The sequence below is a fragment of the Phyllobates terribilis genome, unplaced genomic scaffold (assembly GCF_046119375.1).
Source record: "Phyllobates terribilis strain yellow unplaced genomic scaffold, ASM4611937v1 Scaffold_2__4_contigs__length_985480577, whole genome shotgun sequence".
Taxonomy (NCBI): Eukaryota; Metazoa; Chordata; class Amphibia; order Anura; family Dendrobatidae; genus Phyllobates; species Phyllobates terribilis.
Window position 1 is genome coordinate 723,327,272 of NW_027362762.1, and position 22,777 is coordinate 723,350,048.

General features: G+C 46.2%; 1 protein-coding gene across 1 annotated transcript in view; it reads left to right on the plus strand.

Moving 5' to 3' along the window:
* The window catches only part of ST7L (suppression of tumorigenicity 7 like), a 196,750-nt gene that overhangs the window by 37,773 nt on the left and 136,200 nt on the right, over positions 1-22,777 (plus strand). The window contains exon 3 of the mRNA XM_073667182.1: positions 19,037-19,196. Coding sequence (XP_073523283.1) covers positions 19,037-19,196 — 160 coding nt within the window. The remainder of the gene's footprint in view (positions 1-19,036; positions 19,197-22,777) is intronic.

Sequence of the window (22,777 nt, forward strand, 5' to 3'; positions counted from 1 at the left end):
GTGAACCTGTGTGGCACTTTATGTACATGCTCAGTAGTGAGGCAGTGATATGAACCTGTGTGGCACTTTATGTACATGCTCAGTAGTGAGGCAGTGAGATGAACCTGTGCTGCACTTTATGTACACGCTCAGTAGTGGGGCAGTGAGATGAACCTGTGCTGCACTTTATGTACATGCTCAGTAGTGAGGCAGTGAGATGAATCTGTGCAGCACTTTATATACACGCTCAGTAGTGAGGCAGTGAGATGAATCTGTGCTGCACTTTATGTACACGCTCAGTAGTGAGGCAGTGAGATGAACCTGTGCTGCACTTTATGTACACGCTCAGTAGTGAGGCAGTGAGATGAACCTGTGCTGCACTTTATGTACATGCTCAGTAGTGAGGCAGTGAGATGAATCTGTGTGGCACTTTATGTACATGCTCAGTAGTGAGGCAGTGAGGTGAACCTGTGCGGCACTTTATGTACATGCTCAGTAGTGAGGCAGTGAGGTGAACCTGTGTGGCACTTTATGTACATGCTCAGTAGTGAGGCAGTGAGGTGAACCTGTGTGGCACTTTATGTACATGCTCAGTAGTGAGGCAGTGAGGTGAACCTGTGTGGCGCTTTATGTACATGCTCAGTAGTGAGGCAGTGATATGAACCTGTGTGGCACTTTATGTACATGCTCAGTGGTGAGGCAGTGAGGTGAACCTGTGCAGCACTTTATGTACATGCTTAGTAGTGAGGCAGTGAGGTGAACCTGTGTGGCACTTTATGTACATGCTCAGTAGTGAGGCAGTGAGATGAACCTGTGCGGCACTTTATGTACATGCTCAGTAGTGAGGCAGTGAGGTGAACCTGTGCAGCACTTTATGTACATGCTCAGTAGTGAGGAAGTGAGGTGAACCTGTGCAGCACTTTATGTACATGCTCAGTAGTGAGGCAGTGAGGTGAACCTGTGCAGCACTTTATGTACATGCTCAGTAGTGAGGCAGTGAGGTGAACCTGTGTGGCACTTTATGTACATGCTCAGTAGTGAGGCAGTGAGGTGAACCTGTGTGGCACTTTATGTACATGCTCAGTAGTGAGGCAGTGAGATGAATCTGTGCTGCACTTTATGTACATGCAGAGTAGTGAGGCAGTGAGGTGAACCTGTGCGGCACTTTATGTACATGCTCAGTAGTGAGGTGAACCTATGTGGCACTTTATGTACATGCTCAGTAGTGAGGCAGTGAGGTGAACCTGTGTGGCACTTTATGTACATGCTCAGTAGTGAGGCAGTGAGGTGAACCTGTGTGGCACTTTATGTACATGCAGAGTAGTGAGGCAGTGAGGTGAATCTGTGCGGCACTTTATGTACATGCTCAGTAGTGAGGCAGTGAGGTGAATCTGTGCTGCACTTTATGTACATGCTCAGTAGTGAGGCAGTAAGGTGAATCTGTGCTGCACTTTATGTACATGCTCAGTAGTGAGGCAGTGAGGTGAATCTGTGCTGCACTTTATGTACATGCTCAGTAGTGAGGCAGTGAGATGAATCTGTGCTGCACTTTATGTACATGCTCAGTAGTGAGGCAGTGAGATGAATCTGTGCTGCACTTTATGTACATGCTCAGTAGTGAGGCAGTGAGATGAATCTGTGCTGCACTTTATGTACATGCTCAGTAGTGAGATGAATCTGTGCTGCACTTTATGTACATGCTCAGTAGTGAGATGAATCTGTGCTGCACTTTATGTACATGCTCAGTAGTGAGATGAATCTGTGCTGCACTTTATGTACATGCTCAGTAGTGAGATGAATCTGTGCTGCACTTTATGTACTTGCTCAGTAGTGAGGCATTGAGATGAATCTGTGCTGCACTTTATGTACATGCTCAGTAGTGAGGCAGTGAGATGAATCTGTGCTGCACTTTATGTACATGCTCAGTAGTGAGATGAATCTGTGTGGCACTTTATGTACACGCTCAGTAGTGAGGCAGTGAGATGAATCTGTGCTGCACTTTATGTACATGCTCAGTAGTGAGGCAGTGAGGTGAATCTGTGCTGCACTTTATGTACATGCTCAGTAGTGAGATGAATCTGTGTGGCACTTTATGTACACGCTCAGTAGTGAGGCAGTGAGATGAATCTGTGCTGCACTTTATGTACATGCTCAGTAGTGAGGCAGTGAGATGAATCTGTGCTGCACTTTATGTACACGCTCAGTAGTGAGGCAGTGAGATGAATCTGTGCTGCACTTTATGTACATGCTCAGTAGTGAGGCAGTGAGATGAATCTGTGCAGCACTTTATGTACACGCTCAGTAGTGAGGCAGTGAGATGAATCTGTGCTGCACTTTATGTACACGCTCAGTAGTGAGGCAGTGAGATGAATCTGTGCTGCACTTTATGTACACGCTCAGTAGTGAGGCAGTGAGATGAATCTGTGCTGCACTTTATGTACACGCTCAGTAGTGAGGCAGGGAGATGAACCTGTGCTGCACTTTATGTACACGCTCAGTAGTGAGGCAGTGAGATGAACCTGTGCTGCACTTTATGTACACGCTCAGTAGTGAGGCAGTGAGGTGAACCTGTGTGGCACTTTATGTACATGCTCAGTAGTGAGGCAGTGATATGAACCTGTGTGGCACTTTATGTACATGCTCAGTAGTGAGGCAGTGAGATGAATCTGTGCTGCACTTTATGTACATGCAGAGTAGTGAGACAGTGAGGTGAACCTGTGCGGCACTTTATGTACATGCTCAGTAGTAAGGCAGTGAGGTGAACCTGTGTGGCACTTTATGTACATGCTCAGTAGTGAGACAGTGAGGTGAACCTGTGTGGCACTTTATGTACATGCTCAGTAGTGAGGCAGTGAGATGAATCTGTGCTGCACTTTATGTACATGCAGAGTAGTGAGGCAGTGAGGTGAACCTGTGCGGCACTTTATGTACATGCTCAGTAGTGAGGTGAACCTGTGTGGCACTTTATGTACATGCTCAGTAGTGAGGCAGTGAGGTGAACCTGTGCGGCACTTTATGTACATGCTCAGTAGTGAGGCAGTGAGGTGAACCTGTGTGGCACTTTATGTACATGCTCAGTAGTGAGGCAGTGAGGTGAACCTGTGTGGCACTTTATGTACATGCTCAGTAGTGAGGCAGTGAGGTGAACCTGTGCGGCATTTTACGTACACGCTCAGTAGTGAGGCAGTGATATGAATCTGTGCTGCACTTTATGTACATGCTCAGTAGTGAGGCAGTGATGTGAACCTGTGTGGCACTTTATGTACATGCTCAGTAGTGAGGCAGTGAGATGAACCTGTGTGGCACTTTATGTACATGCTCAGTGGTGAGGCAGTGAGGTGAACCTGTGTGGCACTTTATGTACATGCTCAGTAGTGAGGCAGTGAGGTGAACCTGTGTGGCACTTTATGTACATGCTCAGTAGTGAGGCAGTGAGGTGAACCTGTTTGGCACTTTATGTACATGCTCAGTAGTGAGGCAGTGAGGTGAATCTGTGCTGCACTTTATGTACATGCTCAGTAGTGAGGCAGTGAGATGAATCTGTGCTGCACTTTATGTACACGCTCAGTAGTGAGGCAGTGAGGTGAACCTGTGTGGCACTTTATGTACACGCTCAGTAGTGAGGCAGTGAGGTGAACCTGTGTGGCACTTTATGTACATGCTCAGTAGTGAGGCAGTGAGGTGAACCTGTTTGGCACTTTATGTACATGCTCAGTAGTGAGGCAGTGAGGTGAACCTGTGCTGCACTTTATGTACATGCTCAGTAGTGAGGCAGTGAGGTGAACCTGTGTGGCACTTTATGTACATGCTCAGTAGTGAGGCAGTGAGGTGAACCTGTGTGGCACTTTATGTACATGCTCAGTAGTGAGGCAGTGAGATGAATCTGTGCTGCACTTTATGTACATGCAGAGTAGTGAGGCAGTGAGATGAATCTGTGCTGCACTTTATGTACATGCTCAGTAGTGAGATGAATCTGTGCTGCACTTTATGTACATGCTCAGTAGTGAGGCAGTGAGATGAATCTGTGCTGCACTTTATGTACATGCTCAGTAGTGAGATGAATCTGTGCTGCACTTTATGTACACGCTCAGTAGTGAGGCAGTGAGATGAATCTGTGCTGCACTTTATGTACATGCTCAGTAGTGAGGCAGTGAGGTGAATCTGTGCTGCACTTTATGTACATGCTCAGTAGTGAGATGAATCTGTGTGGCACTTTATGTACACGCTCAGTAGTGAGGCAGTGAGATGAATCTGTGCTGCACTTTATGTACATGCTCAGTAGTGAGGCAGTGAGGTGAATCTGTGCTGCACTTTATGTACATGCTCAGTAGTGAGATGAATCTGTGTGGCACTTTATGTACACGCTCAGTAGTGAGGCAGTGAGATGAATCTGTGCTGCACTTTATGTACATGCTCAGTAGTGAGGCAGTGAGATGAATCTGTGCTGCACTTTATGTACACGCTCAGTAGTGAGGCAGTGAGATGAATCTGTGCTGCACTTTATGTACATGCTCAGTAGTGAGGCAGTGAGATGAATCTGTGCAGCACTTTATGTACACGCTCAGTAGTGAGGCAGTGAGATGAATCTGTGCTGCACTTTATGTACACGCTCAGTAGTGAGGCAGTGAGATGAATCTGTGCTGCACTTTATGTACACGCTCAGTAGTGAGGCAGTGAGATGAATCTGTGCTGCACTTTATGTACACGCTCAGTAGTGAGGCAGGGAGATGAACCTGTGCTGCACTTTATGTACACGCTCAGTAGTGAGGCAGTGAGATGAACCTGTGCTGCACTTTATGTACACGCTCAGTAGTGAGGCAGTGAGGTGAACCTGTGTGGCACTTTATGTACATGCTCAGTAGTGAGGCAGTGATATGAACCTGTGTGGCACTTTATGTACATGCTCAGTAGTGAGGCAGTGAGATGAATCTGTGCTGCACTTTATGTACATGCAGAGTAGTGAGACAGTGAGGTGAACCTGTGCGGCACTTTATGTACATGCTCAGTAGTAAGGCAGTGAGGTGAACCTGTGTGGCACTTTATGTACATGCTCAGTAGTGAGACAGTGAGGTGAACCTGTGTGGCACTTTATGTACATGCTCAGTAGTGAGGCAGTGAGATGAATCTGTGCTGCACTTTATGTACATGCAGAGTAGTGAGGCAGTGAGGTGAACCTGTGCGGCACTTTATGTACATGCTCAGTAGTGAGGTGAACCTGTGTGGCACTTTATGTACATGCTCAGTAGTGAGGCAGTGAGGTGAACCTGTGCGGCACTTTATGTACATGCTCAGTAGTGAGGCAGTGAGGTGAACCTGTGTGGCACTTTATGTACATGCTCAGTAGTGAGGCAGTGAGGTGAACCTGTGTGGCACTTTATGTACATGCTCAGTAGTGAGGCAGTGAGGTGAACCTGTGCGGCATTTTACGTACACGCTCAGTAGTGAGGCAGTGATATGAATCTGTGCTGCACTTTATGTACATGCTCAGTAGTGAGGCAGTGATGTGAACCTGTGTGGCACTTTATGTACATGCTCAGTAGTGAGGCAGTGAGATGAACCTGTGTGGCACTTTATGTACATGCTCAGTGGTGAGGCAGTGAGGTGAACCTGTGTGGCACTTTATGTACATGCTCAGTAGTGAGGCAGTGAGGTGAACCTGTGTGGCACTTTATGTACATGCTCAGTAGTGAGGCAGTGAGGTGAACCTGTTTGGCACTTTATGTACATGCTCAGTAGTGAGGCAGTGAGGTGAATCTGTGCTGCACTTTATGTACATGCTCAGTAGTGAGGCAGTGAGATGAATCTGTGCTGCACTTTATGTACACGCTCAGTAGTGAGGCAGTGAGGTGAACCTGTGTGGCACTTTATGTACACGCTCAGTAGTGAGGCAGTGAGGTGAACCTGTGTGGCACTTTATGTACATGCTCAGTAGTGAGGCAGTGAGGTGAACCTGTTTGGCACTTTATGTACATGCTCAGTAGTGAGGCAGTGAGGTGAACCTGTGCTGCACTTTATGTACATGCTCAGTAGTGAGGCAGTGAGGTGAACCTGTGTGGCACTTTATGTACATGCTCAGTAGTGAGGCAGTGAGGTGAACCTGTGTGGCACTTTATGTACATGCTCAGTAGTGAGGCAGTGAGATGAATCTGTGCTGCACTTTATGTACATGCAGAGTAGTGAGGCAGTGAGATGAATCTGTGCTGCACTTTATGTACATGCTCAGTAGTGAGATGAATCTGTGCTGCACTTTATGTACATGCTCAGTAGTGAGGCAGTGAGATGAATCTGTGCTGCACTTTATGTACATGCTCAGTAGTGAGATGAATCTGTGCTGCACTTTATGTACACGCTCAGTAGTGAGGCAGTGAGATGAATCTGTGCTGCACTTTATGTACATGCTCAGTAGTGAGGCAGTGAGGTGAATCTGTGCTGCACTTTATGTACATGCTCAGTAGTGAGATGAATCTGTGTGGCACTTTATGTACACGCTCAGTAGTGAGGCAGTGAGATGAATCTGTGCTGCACTTTATGTACATGCTCAGTATTGAGGCAGTGAGATGAATCTGTGCTGCACTTTATGTACACGCTCAGTAGTGAGGCAGTGAGATGAATCTGTGTTGCACTTTATGTACATGCTCAGTAGTGAGGCAGTGAGATGAATCTGTGCTGCACTTTATGTACATGCAGAGTAGTGAGGCAGTGAGGTGAACCTGTGCGGCACTTTATGTACATGCTCAGTAGTAAGGCAGTGAGGTGAACCTGTGTGGCACTTTATGTACATGCTCAGTAGTGAGGCAGTGAGGTGAACCTGTGTGGCACTTTATGTACATGCTCAGTAGTGAGGCAGTGAGATGAATCTGTGCTGCACTTTATGTACATGCAGAGTAGTGAGGCAGTGAGGTGAACCTGTGCGGCACTTTATGTACATGCTCAGTAGTGAGGTGAACCTGTGTGGCACTTTATGTACATGCTCAGTAGTGAGGCAGTGAGGTGAACCTGTGCGGCACTTTATGTACATGCTCAGTAGTGAGTGAGTGAGGTGAACCTGTGTGGCACTTTATGTACATGCTCAGTAGTGAGGCAGTGAGGTGAACCTGTGTGGCACTTTATGTACATGCTCAGTAGTGAGGCAGTGAGGTGAACCTGTGCGGCATTTTATGTACACGCTCAGTAGTGAGGCAGTGATATGAATCTGTGCTGCACTTTATGTACATGCTCAGTAGTGAGGCAGTGATGTGAACCTGTGTGGCACTTTATGTACATGCTCAGTAGTGAGGCAGTGAGGTGAACCTGTGTGGCACTTTATGTACATGCTCAGTAGTGAGGCAGTGAGGTGAACCTGTGTGGCACTTTATGTACATGCTCAGTAGTGAGGCAGTGAGGTGAACCTGTTTGGCACTTTATGTACATGCTCAGTAGTGAGGCAGTGAGGTGAATCTGTGCTGCACTTTATGTACATGCTCAGTAGTGAGGCAGTGAGATGAATCTGTGCTGCACTTTATGTACACGCTCAGTAGTGAGGCAGTGAGGTGAACCTGTGTGGCACTTTATGTACATGCTCAGTAGTGAGGCAGTGAGGTGAACCTGTGTGGCACTTTATGTACATGCTCAGTAGTGAGGCAGTGAGGTGAACCTGTTTGGCACTTTATGTACATGCTCAGTAGTGAGGCAGTGAGGTGAACCTGTGCTGCACTTTATGTACATGCTCAGTAGTGAGGCAGTGAGGTGAACCTGTGTGGCACTTTATGTACATGCTCAGTAGTGAGGCAGTGAGGTGAACCTGTGTGGCACTTTATGTACATGCTCAGTAGTGAGGCAGTGAGATGAATCTGTGCTGCACTTTATGTACATGCAGAGTAGTGAGGCAGTGAGATGAATCTGTGCTGCACTTTATGTACATGCTCAGTAGTGAGATGAATCTGTGCTGCACTTTATGTACATGCTCAGTAGTGAGGCAGTGAGATGAATCTGTGCTGCACTTTATGTACATGCTCAGTAGTGAGATGAATCTGTGCTGCACTTTATGTACACGCTCAGTAGTGAGGCAGTGAGATGAACCTGTGCTGCACTTTATGTACATGCTCAGTAGTGAGGCAGTGAGATGAATCTGTGTGGCACTTTATGTACATGCTCAGTAGTGAGGCAGTGAGGTGAACCTGTGCGGCACTTTATGTACATGCTCAGTAGTGAGGCAGTGAGGTGAACCTGTGTGGCGCTTTATGTACATGCTCAGTAGTGAGGCAGTGATATGAACCTGTGTGGCACTTTATGTACATGCTCAGTGGTGAGGCAGTGAGGTGAACCTGTGCAGCACTTTATGTACATGCTTAGTAGTGAGGCAGTGAGGTGAACCTGTGTGGCACTTTATGTACATGCTCAGTAGTGAGGCAGTGAGATGAACCTGTGCGGCACTTTATGTACATGCTCAGTAGTGAGGCAGTGAGGTGAACCTGTGCAGCACTTTATGTACATGCTCAGTAGTGAGGAAGTGAGGTGAACCTGTGCAGCACTTTATGTACATGCTCAGTAGTGAGGCAGTGAGGTGAACCTGTGCAGCACTTTATGTACATGCTCAGTAGTGAGGCAGTGAGGTGAACCTGTGTGGCACTTTATGTACATGCTCAGTAGTGAGGCAGTGAGGTGAACCTGTGTGGCACTTTATGTACATGCTCAGTAGTGAGGCAGTGAGATGAATCTGTGCTGCACTTTATGTACATGCAGAGTAGTGAGGCAGTGAGGTGAACCTGTGCGGCACTTTATGTACATGCTCAGTAGTGAGGTGAACCTGTGTGGCACTTTATGTACATGCTCAGTAGTGAGGCAGTGAGGTGAACCTGTGTGGCACTTTATGTACATGCTCAGTAGTGAGGCAGTGAGGTGAACCTGTGTGGCACTTTATGTACATGCAGAGTAGTGAGGCAGTGAGGTGAATCTGTGCGGCACTTTATGTACATGCTCAGTAGTGAGGCAGTGAGGTGAACCTGTGCGGCACTTTATGTACATGCTCAGTAGTGAGGCAGTGATATGAACCTGTGCGGCACTTTATGTACATGCTCAGTAGTGAGGCAGTGAGATGAATCTGTGCTGCACTTTATGTACACGCTCAGTAGTGAGGCAGTGAGGTGAACCTGTGTGGCACTTTATGTACACGCTCAGTAGTGAGGCAGTGAGGTGAACCTGTGTGGCACTTTATGTACATGCTCAGTAGTGAGGCAGTGAGATGAACCTGTGTGGCACTTTATGTACATGCTCAGTAGTGAGGCAGTGAGATGAATCTGTGCTGCACTTTATGTACATGCAGAGTAGTGAGGCAGTGAGGTGAACCTGTGCGGCACTTTATGTACATGCTCAGTAGTGAGGCAGTGAGGTGAACCTGTGTGGCACTTTATGTACATGCTCAGTAGTGAGGCAGTGAGGTGAACCTGTGCAGCACTTTATGTACATGCAGAGTAGTGAGGCAGTGAGGTGAACCTGTGCGGCACTTTATGTACATGCTCAGTAGTGAGGTGAACCTGTGTGGCACTTTATGTACATGCTCAGTAGTGAGGCAGTGAGGTGAACCTGTGCGGCACTTTATGTACACGCTCAGTAGTGAGGCAGTGAGATGAACCTGTGTGGCACTTTATGTACATGCTCAGTAGTGAGGCAGTGAGGTGAACCTGTGTGGCACTTTATGTACATGCAGAGTAGTGAGGCAGTGAGGTGAACCTGTGCTGCACTTTATGTACACGCTCAGTAGTGAGGCAGTGAGATGAATCTGTGCTGCACTTTATGTACATGCAGAGTAGTGAGGCAGTGAGGTGAACCTGTGTGGCACTTTATGTACATGCTCAGTAGTGAGGCAGTGAGGTGAACCTGTGTGGCACTTTATGCACATGCAGAGTAGTGAGGCAGTGAGGTGAACCTGTGTGGCACTTTATGTACATGCTCAGTAGTGAGGCAGTGAGGTGAACCTGTGTGGCACTTTATGTACATGCTCAGTAGTGAGGCAGTGAGGTGAACCTGTGTGGCACTTTATGTACATGCTCAGTAGTGAGGCAGTGAGGTGAACCTGTGTGGCACTTTATGTACACGCTCAGTAGTGAGGCAGTGAGATGAATCTGTGCTGCACTTTATGTACACGCTCAGTAGTGAGGCAGTGAGATGAACCTGTGCTGCACTTTATGTACACGCTCAGTAGTGAGGCAGTGAGATGAATCTGTGCTGCACTTTATGTACATGCTCAGTAGTGAGGCAGTGATATGAATCTGTGCTGCACATTATGTACATGCTCAGTAGTGAGGCAGTGAGGTGAACTTGTACTGCACTTTATGTACACGCTCAGTAGTGAGGTGAACCTATGGGGCACTTTATGTACATACTCAGTAGTGAGGCAGTGATATGAACCTGTGCGGCACTTTATGTACATGCTCAGTAGTGAGGCAGTGAGGTGAACCTGTGCAGCACTTTATGTACATGCTCAGTAGTGAGGCAGTGAGGTGAACCTGTGTGGCACTTTATGTACATGCTCAGTAGTGAGGCAGTGAGGTGAACCTGTGTGGCACTTTATGTACATGCTCAGTAGTGAGGCAGTGATATGAACCTGTGGGGCACTTTATGTACATGCTCAGTAGTGAAGCAGTGAGGTGAACCTGTGTGGCACTTTATGTACATGCTCAGTAGTGAGGCAGTGATATGAACCTGTGTGGCACTTTATGTACATGCTCAGTAGTGAGGCAGTGAGATGAACCTGTGCTGCACTTTATGTACACGCTCAGTAGTGGGGCAGTGAGATGAACCTGTGCTGCACTTTATGTACATGCTCAGTAGTGAGGCAGTGAGATGAATCTGTGCAGCACTTTATATACACGCTCAGTAGTGAGGCAGTGAGATGAATCTGTGCTGCACTTTATGTACACGCTCAGTAGTGAGGCAGTGAGATGAACCTGTGCTGCACTTTATGTACACGCTCAGTAGTGAGGCAGTGAGATGAACCTGTGCTGCACTTTATGTACATGCTCAGTAGTGAGGCAGTGAGATGAATCTGTGTGGCACTTTATGTACATGCTCAGTAGTGAGGCAGTGAGGTGAACCTGTGCGGCACTTTATGTACATGCTCAGTAGTGAGGCAGTGAGGTGAACCTGTGTGGCGCTTTATGTACATGCTCAGTAGTGAGGCAGTGATATGAACCTGTGTGGCACTTTATGTACATGCTCAGTGGTGAGGCAGTGAGGTGAACCTGTGCAGCACTTTATGTACATGCTTAGTAGTGAGGCAGTGAGGTGAACCTGTGTGGCACTTTATGTACATGCTCAGTAGTGAGGCAGTGAGATGAACCTGTGCGGCACTTTATGTACATGCTCAGTAGTGAGGCAGTGAGGTGAACCTGTGCAGCACTTTATGTACATGCTCAGTAGTGAGGAAGTGAGGTGAACCTGTGCAGCACTTTATGTACATGCTCAGTAGTGAGGCAGTGAGGTGAACCTGTGCAGCACTTTATGTACATGCTCAGTAGTGAGGCAGTGAGGTGAACCTGTGTGGCACTTTATGTACATGCTCAGTAGTGAGGCAGTGAGGTGAACCTGTGTGGCACTTTATGTACATGCTCAGTAGTGAGGCAGTGAGATGAATCTGTGCTGCACTTTATGTACATGCAGAGTAGTGAGGCAGTGAGGTGAACCTGTGCGGCACTTTATGTACATGCTCAGTAGTGAGGTGAACCTGTGTGGCACTTTATGTACATGCTCAGTAGTGAGGCAGTGAGGTGAACCTGTGTGGCACTTTATGTACATGCTCAGTAGTGAGGCAGTGAGGTGAACCTGTGTGGCACTTTATGTACATGCAGAGTAGTGAGGCAGTGAGGTGAATCTGTGCGGCACTTTATGTACATGCTCAGTAGTGAGGCAGTGAGGTGAATCTGTGCTGCACTTTATGTACATGCTCAGTAGTGAGGCAGTAAGGTGAATCTGTGCTGCACTTTATGTACATGCTCAGTAGTGAGGCAGTGAGGTGAATCTGTGCTGCACTTTATGTACATGCTCAGTAGTGAGGCAGTGAGATGAATCTGTGCTGCACTTTATGTACATGCTCAGTAGTGAGGCAGTGAGATGAATCTGTGCTGCACTTTATGTACATGCTCAGTAGTGAGGCAGTGAGGTGAATCTGTGCTGCACTTTATGTACATGCTCAGTAGTGAGATGAATCTGTGCTGCACTTTATGTACATGCTCAGTAGTGAGATGAATCTGTGCTGCACTTTATGTACATGCTCAGTAGTGAGATGAATCTGTGCTGCACTTTATGTACATGCTCAGTAGTGAGATGAATCTGTGCTGCACTTTATGTACTTGCTCAGTAGTGAGGCATTGAGATGAATCTGTGCTGCACTTTATGTACATGCTCAGTAGTGAGGCAGTGAGATGAATCTGTGCTGCACTTTATGTACATGCTCAGTAGTGAGATGAATCTGTGTGGCACTTTATGTACACGCTCAGTAGTGAGGCAGTGAGATGAATCTGTGCTGCACTTTATGTACATGCTCAGTAGTGAGGCAGTGAGGTGAATCTGTGCTGCACTTTATGTACATGCTCAGTAGTGAGATGAATCTGTGTGGCACTTTATGTACACGCTCAGTAGTGAGGCAGTGAGATGAATCTGTGCTGCACTTTATGTACATGCTCAGTAGTGAGGCAGTGAGATGAATCTGTGCTGCACTTTATGTACACGCTCAGTAGTGAGGCAGTGAGATGAATCTGTGCTGCACTTTATGTACATGCTCAGTAGTGAGGCAGTGAGATGAATCTGTGCAGCACTTTATGTACACGCTCAGTAGTGAGGCAGTGAGATGAATCTGTGCTGCACTTTATGTACACGCTCAGTAGTGAGGCAGTGAGATGAATCTGTGCTGCACTTTATGTACACGCTCAGTAGTGAGGCAGTGAGATGAATCTGTGCTGCACTTTATGTACACGCTCAGTAGTGAGGCAGGGAGATGAACCTGTGCTGCACTTTATGTACACGCTCAGTAGTGAGGCAGTGAGATGAACCTGTGCTGCACTTTATGTACACGCTCAGTAGTGAGGCAGTGAGGTGAACCTGTGTGGCACTTTATGTACATGCTCAGTAGTGAGGCAGTGATATGAACCTGTGTGGCACTTTATGTACATGCTCAGTAGTGAGGCAGTGAGATGAATCTGTGCTGCACTTTATGTACATGCAGAGTAGTGAGACAGTGAGGTGAACCTGTGCGGCACTTTATGTACATGCTCAGTAGTAAGGCAGTGAGGTGAACCTGTGTGGCACTTTATGTACATGCTCAGTAGTGAGACAGTGAGGTGAACCTGTGTGGCACTTTATGTACATGCTCAGTAGTGAGGCAGTGAGATGAATCTGTGCTGCACTTTATGTACATGCAGAGTAGTGAGGCAGTGAGGTGAACCTGTGCGGCACTTTATGTACATGCTCAGTAGTGAGGTGAACCTGTGTGGCACTTTATGTACATGCTCAGTAGTGAGGCAGTGAGGTGAACCTGTGCGGCACTTTATGTACATGCTCAGTAGTGAGGCAGTGAGGTGAACCTGTGTGGCACTTTATGTACATGCTCAGTAGTGAGGCAGTGAGGTGAACCTGTGTGGCACTTTATGTACATGCTCAGTAGTGAGGCAGTGAGGTGAACCTGTGCGGCATTTTACGTACACGCTCAGTAGTGAGGCAGTGATATGAATCTGTGCTGCACTTTATGTACATGCTCAGTAGTGAGGCAGTGATGTGAACCTGTGTGGCACTTTATGTACATGCTCAGTAGTGAGGCAGTGAGATGAACCTGTGTGGCACTTTATGTACATGCTCAGTGGTGAGGCAGTGAGGTGAACCTGTGTGGCACTTTATGTACATGCTCAGTAGTGAGGCAGTGAGGTGAACCTGTGTGGCACTTTATGTACATGCTCAGTAGTGAGGCAGTGAGGTGAACCTGTTTGGCACTTTATGTACATGCTCAGTAGTGAGGCAGTGAGGTGAATCTGTGCTGCACTTTATGTACATGCTCAGTAGTGAGGCAGTGAGATGAATCTGTGCTGCACTTTATGTACACGCTCAGTAGTGAGGCAGTGAGGTGAACCTGTGTGGCACTTTATGTACACGCTCAGTAGTGAGGCAGTGAGGTGAACCTGTGTGGCACTTTATGTACATGCTCAGTAGTGAGGCAGTGAGGTGAACCTGTTTGGCACTTTATGTACATGCTCAGTAGTGAGGCAGTGAGGTGAACCTGTGCTGCACTTTATGTACATGCTCAGTAGTGAGGCAGTGAGGTGAACCTGTGTGGCACTTTATGTACATGCTCAGTAGTGAGGCAGTGAGGTGAACCTGTGTGGCACTTTATGTACATGCTCAGTAGTGAGGCAGTGAGATGAATCTGTGCTGCACTTTATGTACATGCAGAGTAGTGAGGCAGTGAGATGAATCTGTGCTGCACTTTATGTACATGCTCAGTAGTGAGATGAATCTGTGCTGCACTTTATGTACATGCTCAGTAGTGAGGCAGTGAGATGAATCTGTGCTGCACTTTATGTACATGCTCAGTAGTGAGATGAATCTGTGCTGCACTTTATGTACACGCTCAGTAGTGAGGCAGTGAGATGAATCTGTGCTGCACTTTATGTACATGCTCAGTAGTGAGGCAGTGAGGTGAATCTGTGCTGCACTTTATGTACATGCTCAGTAGTGAGATGAATCTGTGTGGCACTTTATGTACACGCTCAGTAGTGAGGCAGTGAGATGAATCTGTGCTGCACTTTATGTACATGCTCAGTATTGAGGCAGTGAGATGAATCTGTGCTGCACTTTATGTACACGCTCAGTAGTGAGGCAGTGAGATGAATCTGTGTTGCACTTTATGTACATGCTCAGTAGTGAGGCAGTGAGATGAATCTGTGCTGCACTTTATGTACATGCAGAGTAGTGAGGCAGTGAGGTGAACCTGTGCGGCACTTTATGTACATGCTCAGTAGTAAGGCAGTGAGGTGAACCTGTGTGGCACTTTATGTACATGCTCAGTAGTGAGGCAGTGAGGTGAACCTGTGTGGCACTTTATGTACATGCTCAGTAGTGAGGCAGTGAGATGAATCTGTGCTGCACTTTATGTACATGCAGAGTAGTGAGGCAGTGAGGTGAACCTGTGCGGCACTTTATGTACATGCTCAGTAGTGAGGTGAACCTGTGTGGCACTTTATGTACATGCTCAGTAGTGAGGCAGTGAGGTGAACCTGTGCGGCACTTTATGTACATGCTCAGTAGTGAGTGAGTGAGGTGAACCTGTGTGGCACTTTATGTACATGCTCAGTAGTGAGGCAGTGAGGTGAACCTGTGTGGCACTTTATGTACATGCTCAGTAGTGAGGCAGTGAGGTGAACCTGTGCGGCATTTTATGTACACGCTCAGTAGTGAGGCAGTGATATGAATCTGTGCTGCACTTTATGTACATGCTCAGTAGTGAGGCAGTGATGTGAACCTGTGTGGCACTTTATGTACATGCTCAGTAGTGAGGCAGTGAGGTGAACCTGTGTGGCACTTTATGTACATGCTCAGTAGTGAGGCAGTGAGGTGAACCTGTGTGGCACTTTATGTACATGCTCAGTAGTGAGGCAGTGAGGTGAACCTGTTTGGCACTTTATGTACATGCTCAGTAGTGAGGCAGTGAGGTGAATCTGTGCTGCACTTTATGTACATGCTCAGTAGTGAGGCAGTGAGATGAATCTGTGCTGCACTTTATGTACACGCTCAGTAGTGAGGCAGTGAGGTGAACCTGTGTGGCACTTTATGTACATGCTCAGTAGTGAGGCAGTGAGGTGAACCTGTGTGGCACTTTATGTACATGCTCAGTAGTGAGGCAGTGAGGTGAACCTGTTTGGCACTTTATGTACATGCTCAGTAGTGAGGCAGTGAGGTGAACCTGTGCTGCACTTTATGTACATGCTCAGTAGTGAGGCAGTGAGGTGAACCTGTGTGGCACTTTATGTACATGCTCAGTAGTGAGGCAGTGAGGTGAACCTGTGTGGCACTTTATGTACATGCTCAGTAGTGAGGCAGTGAGATGAATCTGTGCTGCACTTTATGTACATGCAGAGTAGTGAGGCAGTGAGATGAATCTGTGCTGCACTTTATGTACATGCTCAGTAGTGAGATGAATCTGTGCTGCACTTTATGTACATGCTCAGTAGTGAGGCAGTGAGATGAATCTGTGCTGCACTTTATGTACATGCTCAGTAGTGAGATGAATCTGTGCTGCACTTTATGTACACGCTCAGTAGTGAGGCAGTGAGATGAATCTGTGCTGCACTTTATGTACATGCTCAGTAGTGAGGCACTGAGATGAATCTGTGCTGCACTTTATGTACATGCTCAGTAGTGAGGCAGTGATATGAACCTGTGTGGCACTTTATGTACACGCTCAGTAGTGAGGCAGTGAGGTGAACCTGTGCGGCACTTTATGTACATGCTCAGTAGTGAGGCAGTGAGGTGAACCTGTTCGGCACTTTATGTACATGAGGCAGGGCTGTGGAGTCGGGGAAATTGAGGAGTTTGAGTCGGTGGTTTGGCTTACTGACTCCACAGCCCTGGTTCTGCCAGGTGTCGAGAAGAGAGGGGTGGTCCATTGTGCTGTCTACCCTTTAACAATAAAACATTCAACAAAGTGAGAAAAGGATACAGCGTCTCAGAGGAGCTCAGTACAGCAAACACAGAGAGCCTGCTACACCATTATAGGGACATTGTGTGTGCCACCATACCATCTCTGCGTGCATGGCATTGCCACGGGCAGAAGGCATTAGACACAGTGATATCTGGACAACCGGAAATTCCTCTTGCATGAAATTTTTTTTTTTATGTTTTTACTCTTTATTAAATGGATTACTTATTTATTAGGATAAAACAAACCATGTCTAGGAGGCTTAATGAAATTGTAAGTCATATTGGCGCAGACGGGAGGAGCGGAGGGTGCACTCATGAGCGTCTTGCTTATTATTTTTAGTCCTTCAGATAATTGGCTGTAATTACCCTATTACCGCTGTTCTCATGTGGAGAGGGGAACAGAAGGTTATTTCACTGTATACAGGGATATTGGTTCCATACTAGTGGAGCAAGAAATTTACTGCGCTCTCATTTTCTTAATAATTAGAGGAAGGGTCTGCAGGCAAGAATGAAGAGCCTGTGAAGTAGATATATGGATGGAGGTGTAATCAAGGAGCACAGTCTTAGTGCTGAAAGCAAGTGTAGCGGAGATCTTGGGGGATCAGTGCCCTCTTCTCACTGGGGGAGGTCAGCAGTTATAGGACCGAGCCTTACACGGTGCAATACAGTGGATATATTCACACATTGGGGCAGATGTACATAAGGTTGTGATACTTAGACAACATAAACCTTACACAGTCTTGATTTATTAAGACTGCACCATATTTATTGCAATGACATATGTTGGATAATAAGTTTATCATCGGCCCCCCCGTGACGCAAGGTGCTAATGGGTTGCCATATAGGTCCAGTCACCGCCATCTTTGTACTCTCATTCAGAAGGACTGGGCTTTCTAAGACCGTGTGATTTTTACTATACACTGTAATATTGTGGTATTGAAGTATATGGTACAAACGATTAAGCAATCTTAGCTCCAAGTCCCCTTAGGGGCCTAAAAAGTAATAAAAATAAAAAAAATTTTGAATTTTTATTAAAACGCACAACATTAAAGTTTGAATTGCTCCCTTTTTCCCAATCCAAAAATAAAGAAGTTAAAAAAAATATATTGGGTTTCATCGTATCCGTAAAAGTTTAGTCTCTAAAATTAATTAGCACCTATTATAACCAGTGTAAAGAAAAAAATTCTAAATGCCACAATTGTCGTTTTTCAGTCACCGCATCTCCCTGAAAAATGCAATAAAAAGCAACCGAAAATATGTACATACCATGAAATTAAATCAATCAAAAAATGACCAATAAAATTTGCCATGCAAAATTCAATCAGAAAATCAATTTATAAACCCTTTATTTATTTATTTATTTTACAAAGTTCTGATTTTATTATAAGCGCTCAAATATATGTAAAAAAGATTTCAGCGTGTTTTAAGGCATGCCCACTCATGATAAGCCACACTCTATCTAAGAAATACTAAATGTAGTGTAAGATATGTTCGACATAATAAATGTGGTGCAAGGCATGATCGACAGTGGTGCAATTTGAGAAAGAATTTCAAAGCAATGACTTTTAATAAAACTTCCTCCTTTACCTTTTTAGAGAATGCGCACATGATGTCTTTTTCAGGTAGATTCCGCCTTTAACCTGCCAGAAAAAGTGCTAAGAAAAAGACAAAAAGAATTAGCTTGTAAAAACGACTTGTTGTGCATACTGAATGTTCCATCCTTTGTCACCTCTTTACACCACTTCAGGCTTCGAAAGCCGTAAGCTGCTAAAAGAAGTGACCAATCCCTTTTGTTGCCGGTTCCCTCTTGGAAGCCGCCACTATTTATATAGTTACTATATAAAACTCCAGGGCAAAAGACATCCCGAAAAGCGTCATGAAAAATTATTTTCAGGGAAAGTCACTGCTGCCCTGCCATTTTCTTTAAGAATCTTGTACTTCAAAAACAATGTGGGTACGCTGGTGTCTAAACTCTGCAATGTGTTTTTTTTTTTCTTTTAACCACCATCCAAAACCAGCATGGCAGCCTATACACCACACACTTGTTTGTCCATCAGCTATTTTTCCTGATCCCGCCCATACACAGGCATAATCAGGTAATAGAGGTAATTAAGCTGCTACTGCACACCTCTTGTGGTGGCTTATCTCCAGTGAGGACTAAATGATTGGTCATGTTGAAATCCAACGTGCCTGACCCTTCAGTCTCCAGGCATTTGCTATTGGGGGAAAGTTTGGACACCACCCTGTATCCTAGATGGTGGCCTGGTGTTGACAGTGATGGATCGATCAGCCGACACTTGTTGTATTTCATTGTAGTATTCAAAAAGCTGTGATGTCCACTTTTATATGTGTGGTCTCACCATGTGTGTAGTAATGTGTCTCTTTTGTGTTTTAGATTTTTGAATGGTGTTACTTCCGGAAATATGGCACGTCTTTCATCGAGCAAGTGTCTGTAAACCACTTACGACCTTTGATGGGAGGGATCGATCCTGGAGCCTCTGCGGACGGTTTCTTCCCTAATTCTGGAGACAATGAGACCAGACAAACTCTGTCAGGTGACCAGCAGTGACCGATAATGGCACGTGCATTTCCTCATGCTTTCTGCTCACATCCTACAGATGGATGGAACAAGGAGCCATGATGTCATTGGTATTACAGAATACAGTGCTGGCCCTGAAAAGCAGAAGCTCCACAGTCTAGTTTCCATCTGAGGTCACGGGTGTAGCGTGAAGTGTTGACTCGCTGTTGCTTAGCTGGCAATGATCATGTCTCCTGCTCCTCGAGACTCCGACACATAAATGAAGAAGTAAATGCCGAGTCATGATAACGTTGCTTTAAAGAAAATAAAAAACATAGGTTCTTTTAAAACATGTACTGTATTCCCATTCTGGAGATAGGCCCCATCAGACCTTTATGGTACATACACCATGTCTGAGATGGGGGTACCCATTCATGGGAAATATCCACCTTTAAACAATGTAGTTACTTAAGCTAGAAAAAAGATCCTTCAAGTTCAATCCTTCTCCGCCATTTATACATTCTCTATCACTAGATTATTTGTAACCCACAATGCCACATCCAGCCCTTTTTTAAATGCAGATCTAGGCCCCGATTCATCCAGACAGGCGGTTTTCACTCTGATTTTGATGAGGAGGCGTGCCGGAGTCAGACGCTCCTGATTCATTAGCAGGGAGTGCATGAATCAGATGACAGGATCCTTTGATAGCAGGACAAGCCCTTTAGCTCTAGCTCTTTACATGTGATTTGGAGATCTGGATCAAAAGACATATGTCTGACCCTCATAAAGGAATAAAATGAAAAATAAACTGCTCAGAATTTTTGTAAGTAGACTGAAAAAAATAGAAAACAATTGTTCATGTGGACATTCACTTTCATGAGCTGTTTTCTTGAACAGGCTGTCATAAATGTGGAAGTGAAAGGTTTCTGTGCAGCTCCAGGATGACTGAGCACACATAGCTTTGGTAAATGATATGGACACCCTTGGGGCAATTTTTTCTAAACCTAAATACATGTGTTTTGTGCCCAAATTATTTTTGCATTTGAGTCTTATTAAAAATGTTGCACCTTTTGGTTTTCTTGGGCTCTTTGTTTCCTTGCATATTGCTGGCTGCAAAATCAGTTCACTGAGAAACTGCCAGTGAGTTGATCTAACTGGGAATAGTCTTTTTATGAAGTATTCTGTACATATTTATGACCAGAGAGGCTATCTGGACTTTGAAGTGGTCACCAGCTCGGTAAAAGACAGATGAGTACATGCTATTCCCTGCACAATTCCTCTGCTTGCTGTATATGCCGCCATCTAATGCTCTACTCTCCTGATTCAACTCACTGGTAGAATTGTCTGCTTGATATTTCTGCTTTATCTGTCCCTTTCCACTCAATACTCACATATGTCTGTCCTTTCCCCACTGTTGATTTTATCTGATGTTTAGAGGTGCTAAACTGCAGAGCTTAGAGTCCTGGCTCTGTCTTTGATCACCCAGCCATCTCCTGGTGTGATGACCAGCTGCTTATTTAGCCACAAGCAGCTCCTACAATGCCCCTCACCTGATGGTTTAGTGTGCCCTATATATTTAGAAGCTCCTTAACGGGTGCACGCGTCCTCTTGTGCAAAGTGGCTTCGGAGATAAGTGGCAGTTATTTCAGAGGCAGTTAGTCAGGGCAGAAGTCAGCTAACCAATACTTTGACCACTTAATTTCTTTTAACTATGTTTCTGTTAGCTCTCACTTTTCCCTCTATAGTCCTCCACTTTCTACTAACTCCTCAAATCCCTACACCTAGTAAGGAACTTTTCATCTCTCCCTCCATCCTCCCCATTCATCTCACCTCCTCCTCCAAATTATTCCTCAACATTCAATCCTGGATCTCCAAACACAGACAGCCACCTCATGCTCTCTCCTGCTCCCACCTGCTAACACTTGCTCCTCCTCGCTGCTGGAGATATCTCTCCAAATCCTGGTCCTCCTCACCATATCCCCACAGTTACTTCTACCTCCTATCCACGACCTTCCACAAACTGTCGCAACCCTTCTAACCTCATACCCATCCAACTAATACCCACTTCCTCAGTTGCACTAACAGGAGCTCTATGGAAAGCTCGCTCTGTCTGCAACAAACTTTCCTACATCCACGACCTTTTCATTACTAACAAACTTTCCTTCTTCGCCATCACCGAAACCTGGCTCACCCCCTCTGACACAGCCTCCCCAGCTGCACATTCATATGGCGGATTCCACCTTTCCCACACACCCCGCCCCAATGGCAAACATGGCGGAGGCGTAGGTTTTCTCCTGTCAGATACCTGCGCTTTCACCCAAATATCACTGCCACCCTCCGTTACACTCCCCTCTTTTGAGGTACACTGTGTGCGTATCTATTCCCCCTCTGACCTCCAACTGGCTGTCATTTACCGACCCCCAGGGATAGCCACGACTTTCTTAGACCACTTCACCACCTGGCTGCTTCACTTCCTTTCCACTGACATCCCCACTATCATAATGGGTGACTTCAACATCCCCATTGACACTTCCCACTCGTCTGTCTCTAAACTCCTATCCCTCACCTCCTCCTTCGGCCTTGCTCAATGGTCTTCAGCAGCTACTCATAAAGATGGCCACACTGGACCTCATCTTCACCCGCCTCTGTTCCCTATCTAACCTCTCTAACTCACCCCTCCCTCTCTCAGACCATAACCTCCTCACATTCTCTACCCTCTCCTCTCCAGGTGCACAATCCCCACTCCACAAACTTACACAAGCTCGCAGAAACCTCAAAGACCTTGACCTACACTCTCTCTCTGAATCCCTCCTCCCTCTCACAGACATAAATTCCTTACACAATGCAGATGGTGCTGCCGCTTCATATAACACCACAATAGCTGCAGCACTCGACTCGATCGCCCCTCTCACACACACCAAATCTCGCACAATCAACAGGCAACCCTGGCACACCAAACTTACTAAAGAACTGCGACGGGCCTCCAGGGTTGCGGAGCGAAGATGGAAAAGGTCTCACTCCATTGAGCACTTCATCGCATTCAAACAATCCCTCACTACTTTCAAATCTGCACTCACTACAGCAAAACAAACCTACTTCTCATCTCTCATATCCTCCCTGTCTCACAACCCTAAACAGCTATTTAACACTTTCAGTTCTCTCCTTCGTCCCCCAGCACCTCCTCCCTTTTCTGTCATCTCAGCCGAAGACTTTGCCTCATTCTTCAAGCAGAAGATTGACACCATCAAACAAAGCTTTTGCCTAATATCTGCACAACCCCTTCTCATATCTACTCAACCTTCCTCCTCCAGACCCCACTTTTCCACCATTACAGAAGGTCAAGTCTCCTCCTTACTCTCCAAATCACACCTCACCACCTGCGAACTTGACCCAATCCCGTCCCAACTCATCCCTAACCTTACCACAGTCTTCATCCCAACCCTAACCCACCTCTTCAACCTGTCACTAACAACCGGTGTCTTCCCCTCATGTTTCAAACATGCCGCAATCACACCCATCCTCAAAAAGCCCTCCCTTGACCCATCCTCTCTCACTAGCTACCGCCCCATATCACTTCTCCCCTTTGCTTCAAAACTACTAGAACAACATGTCCACCTT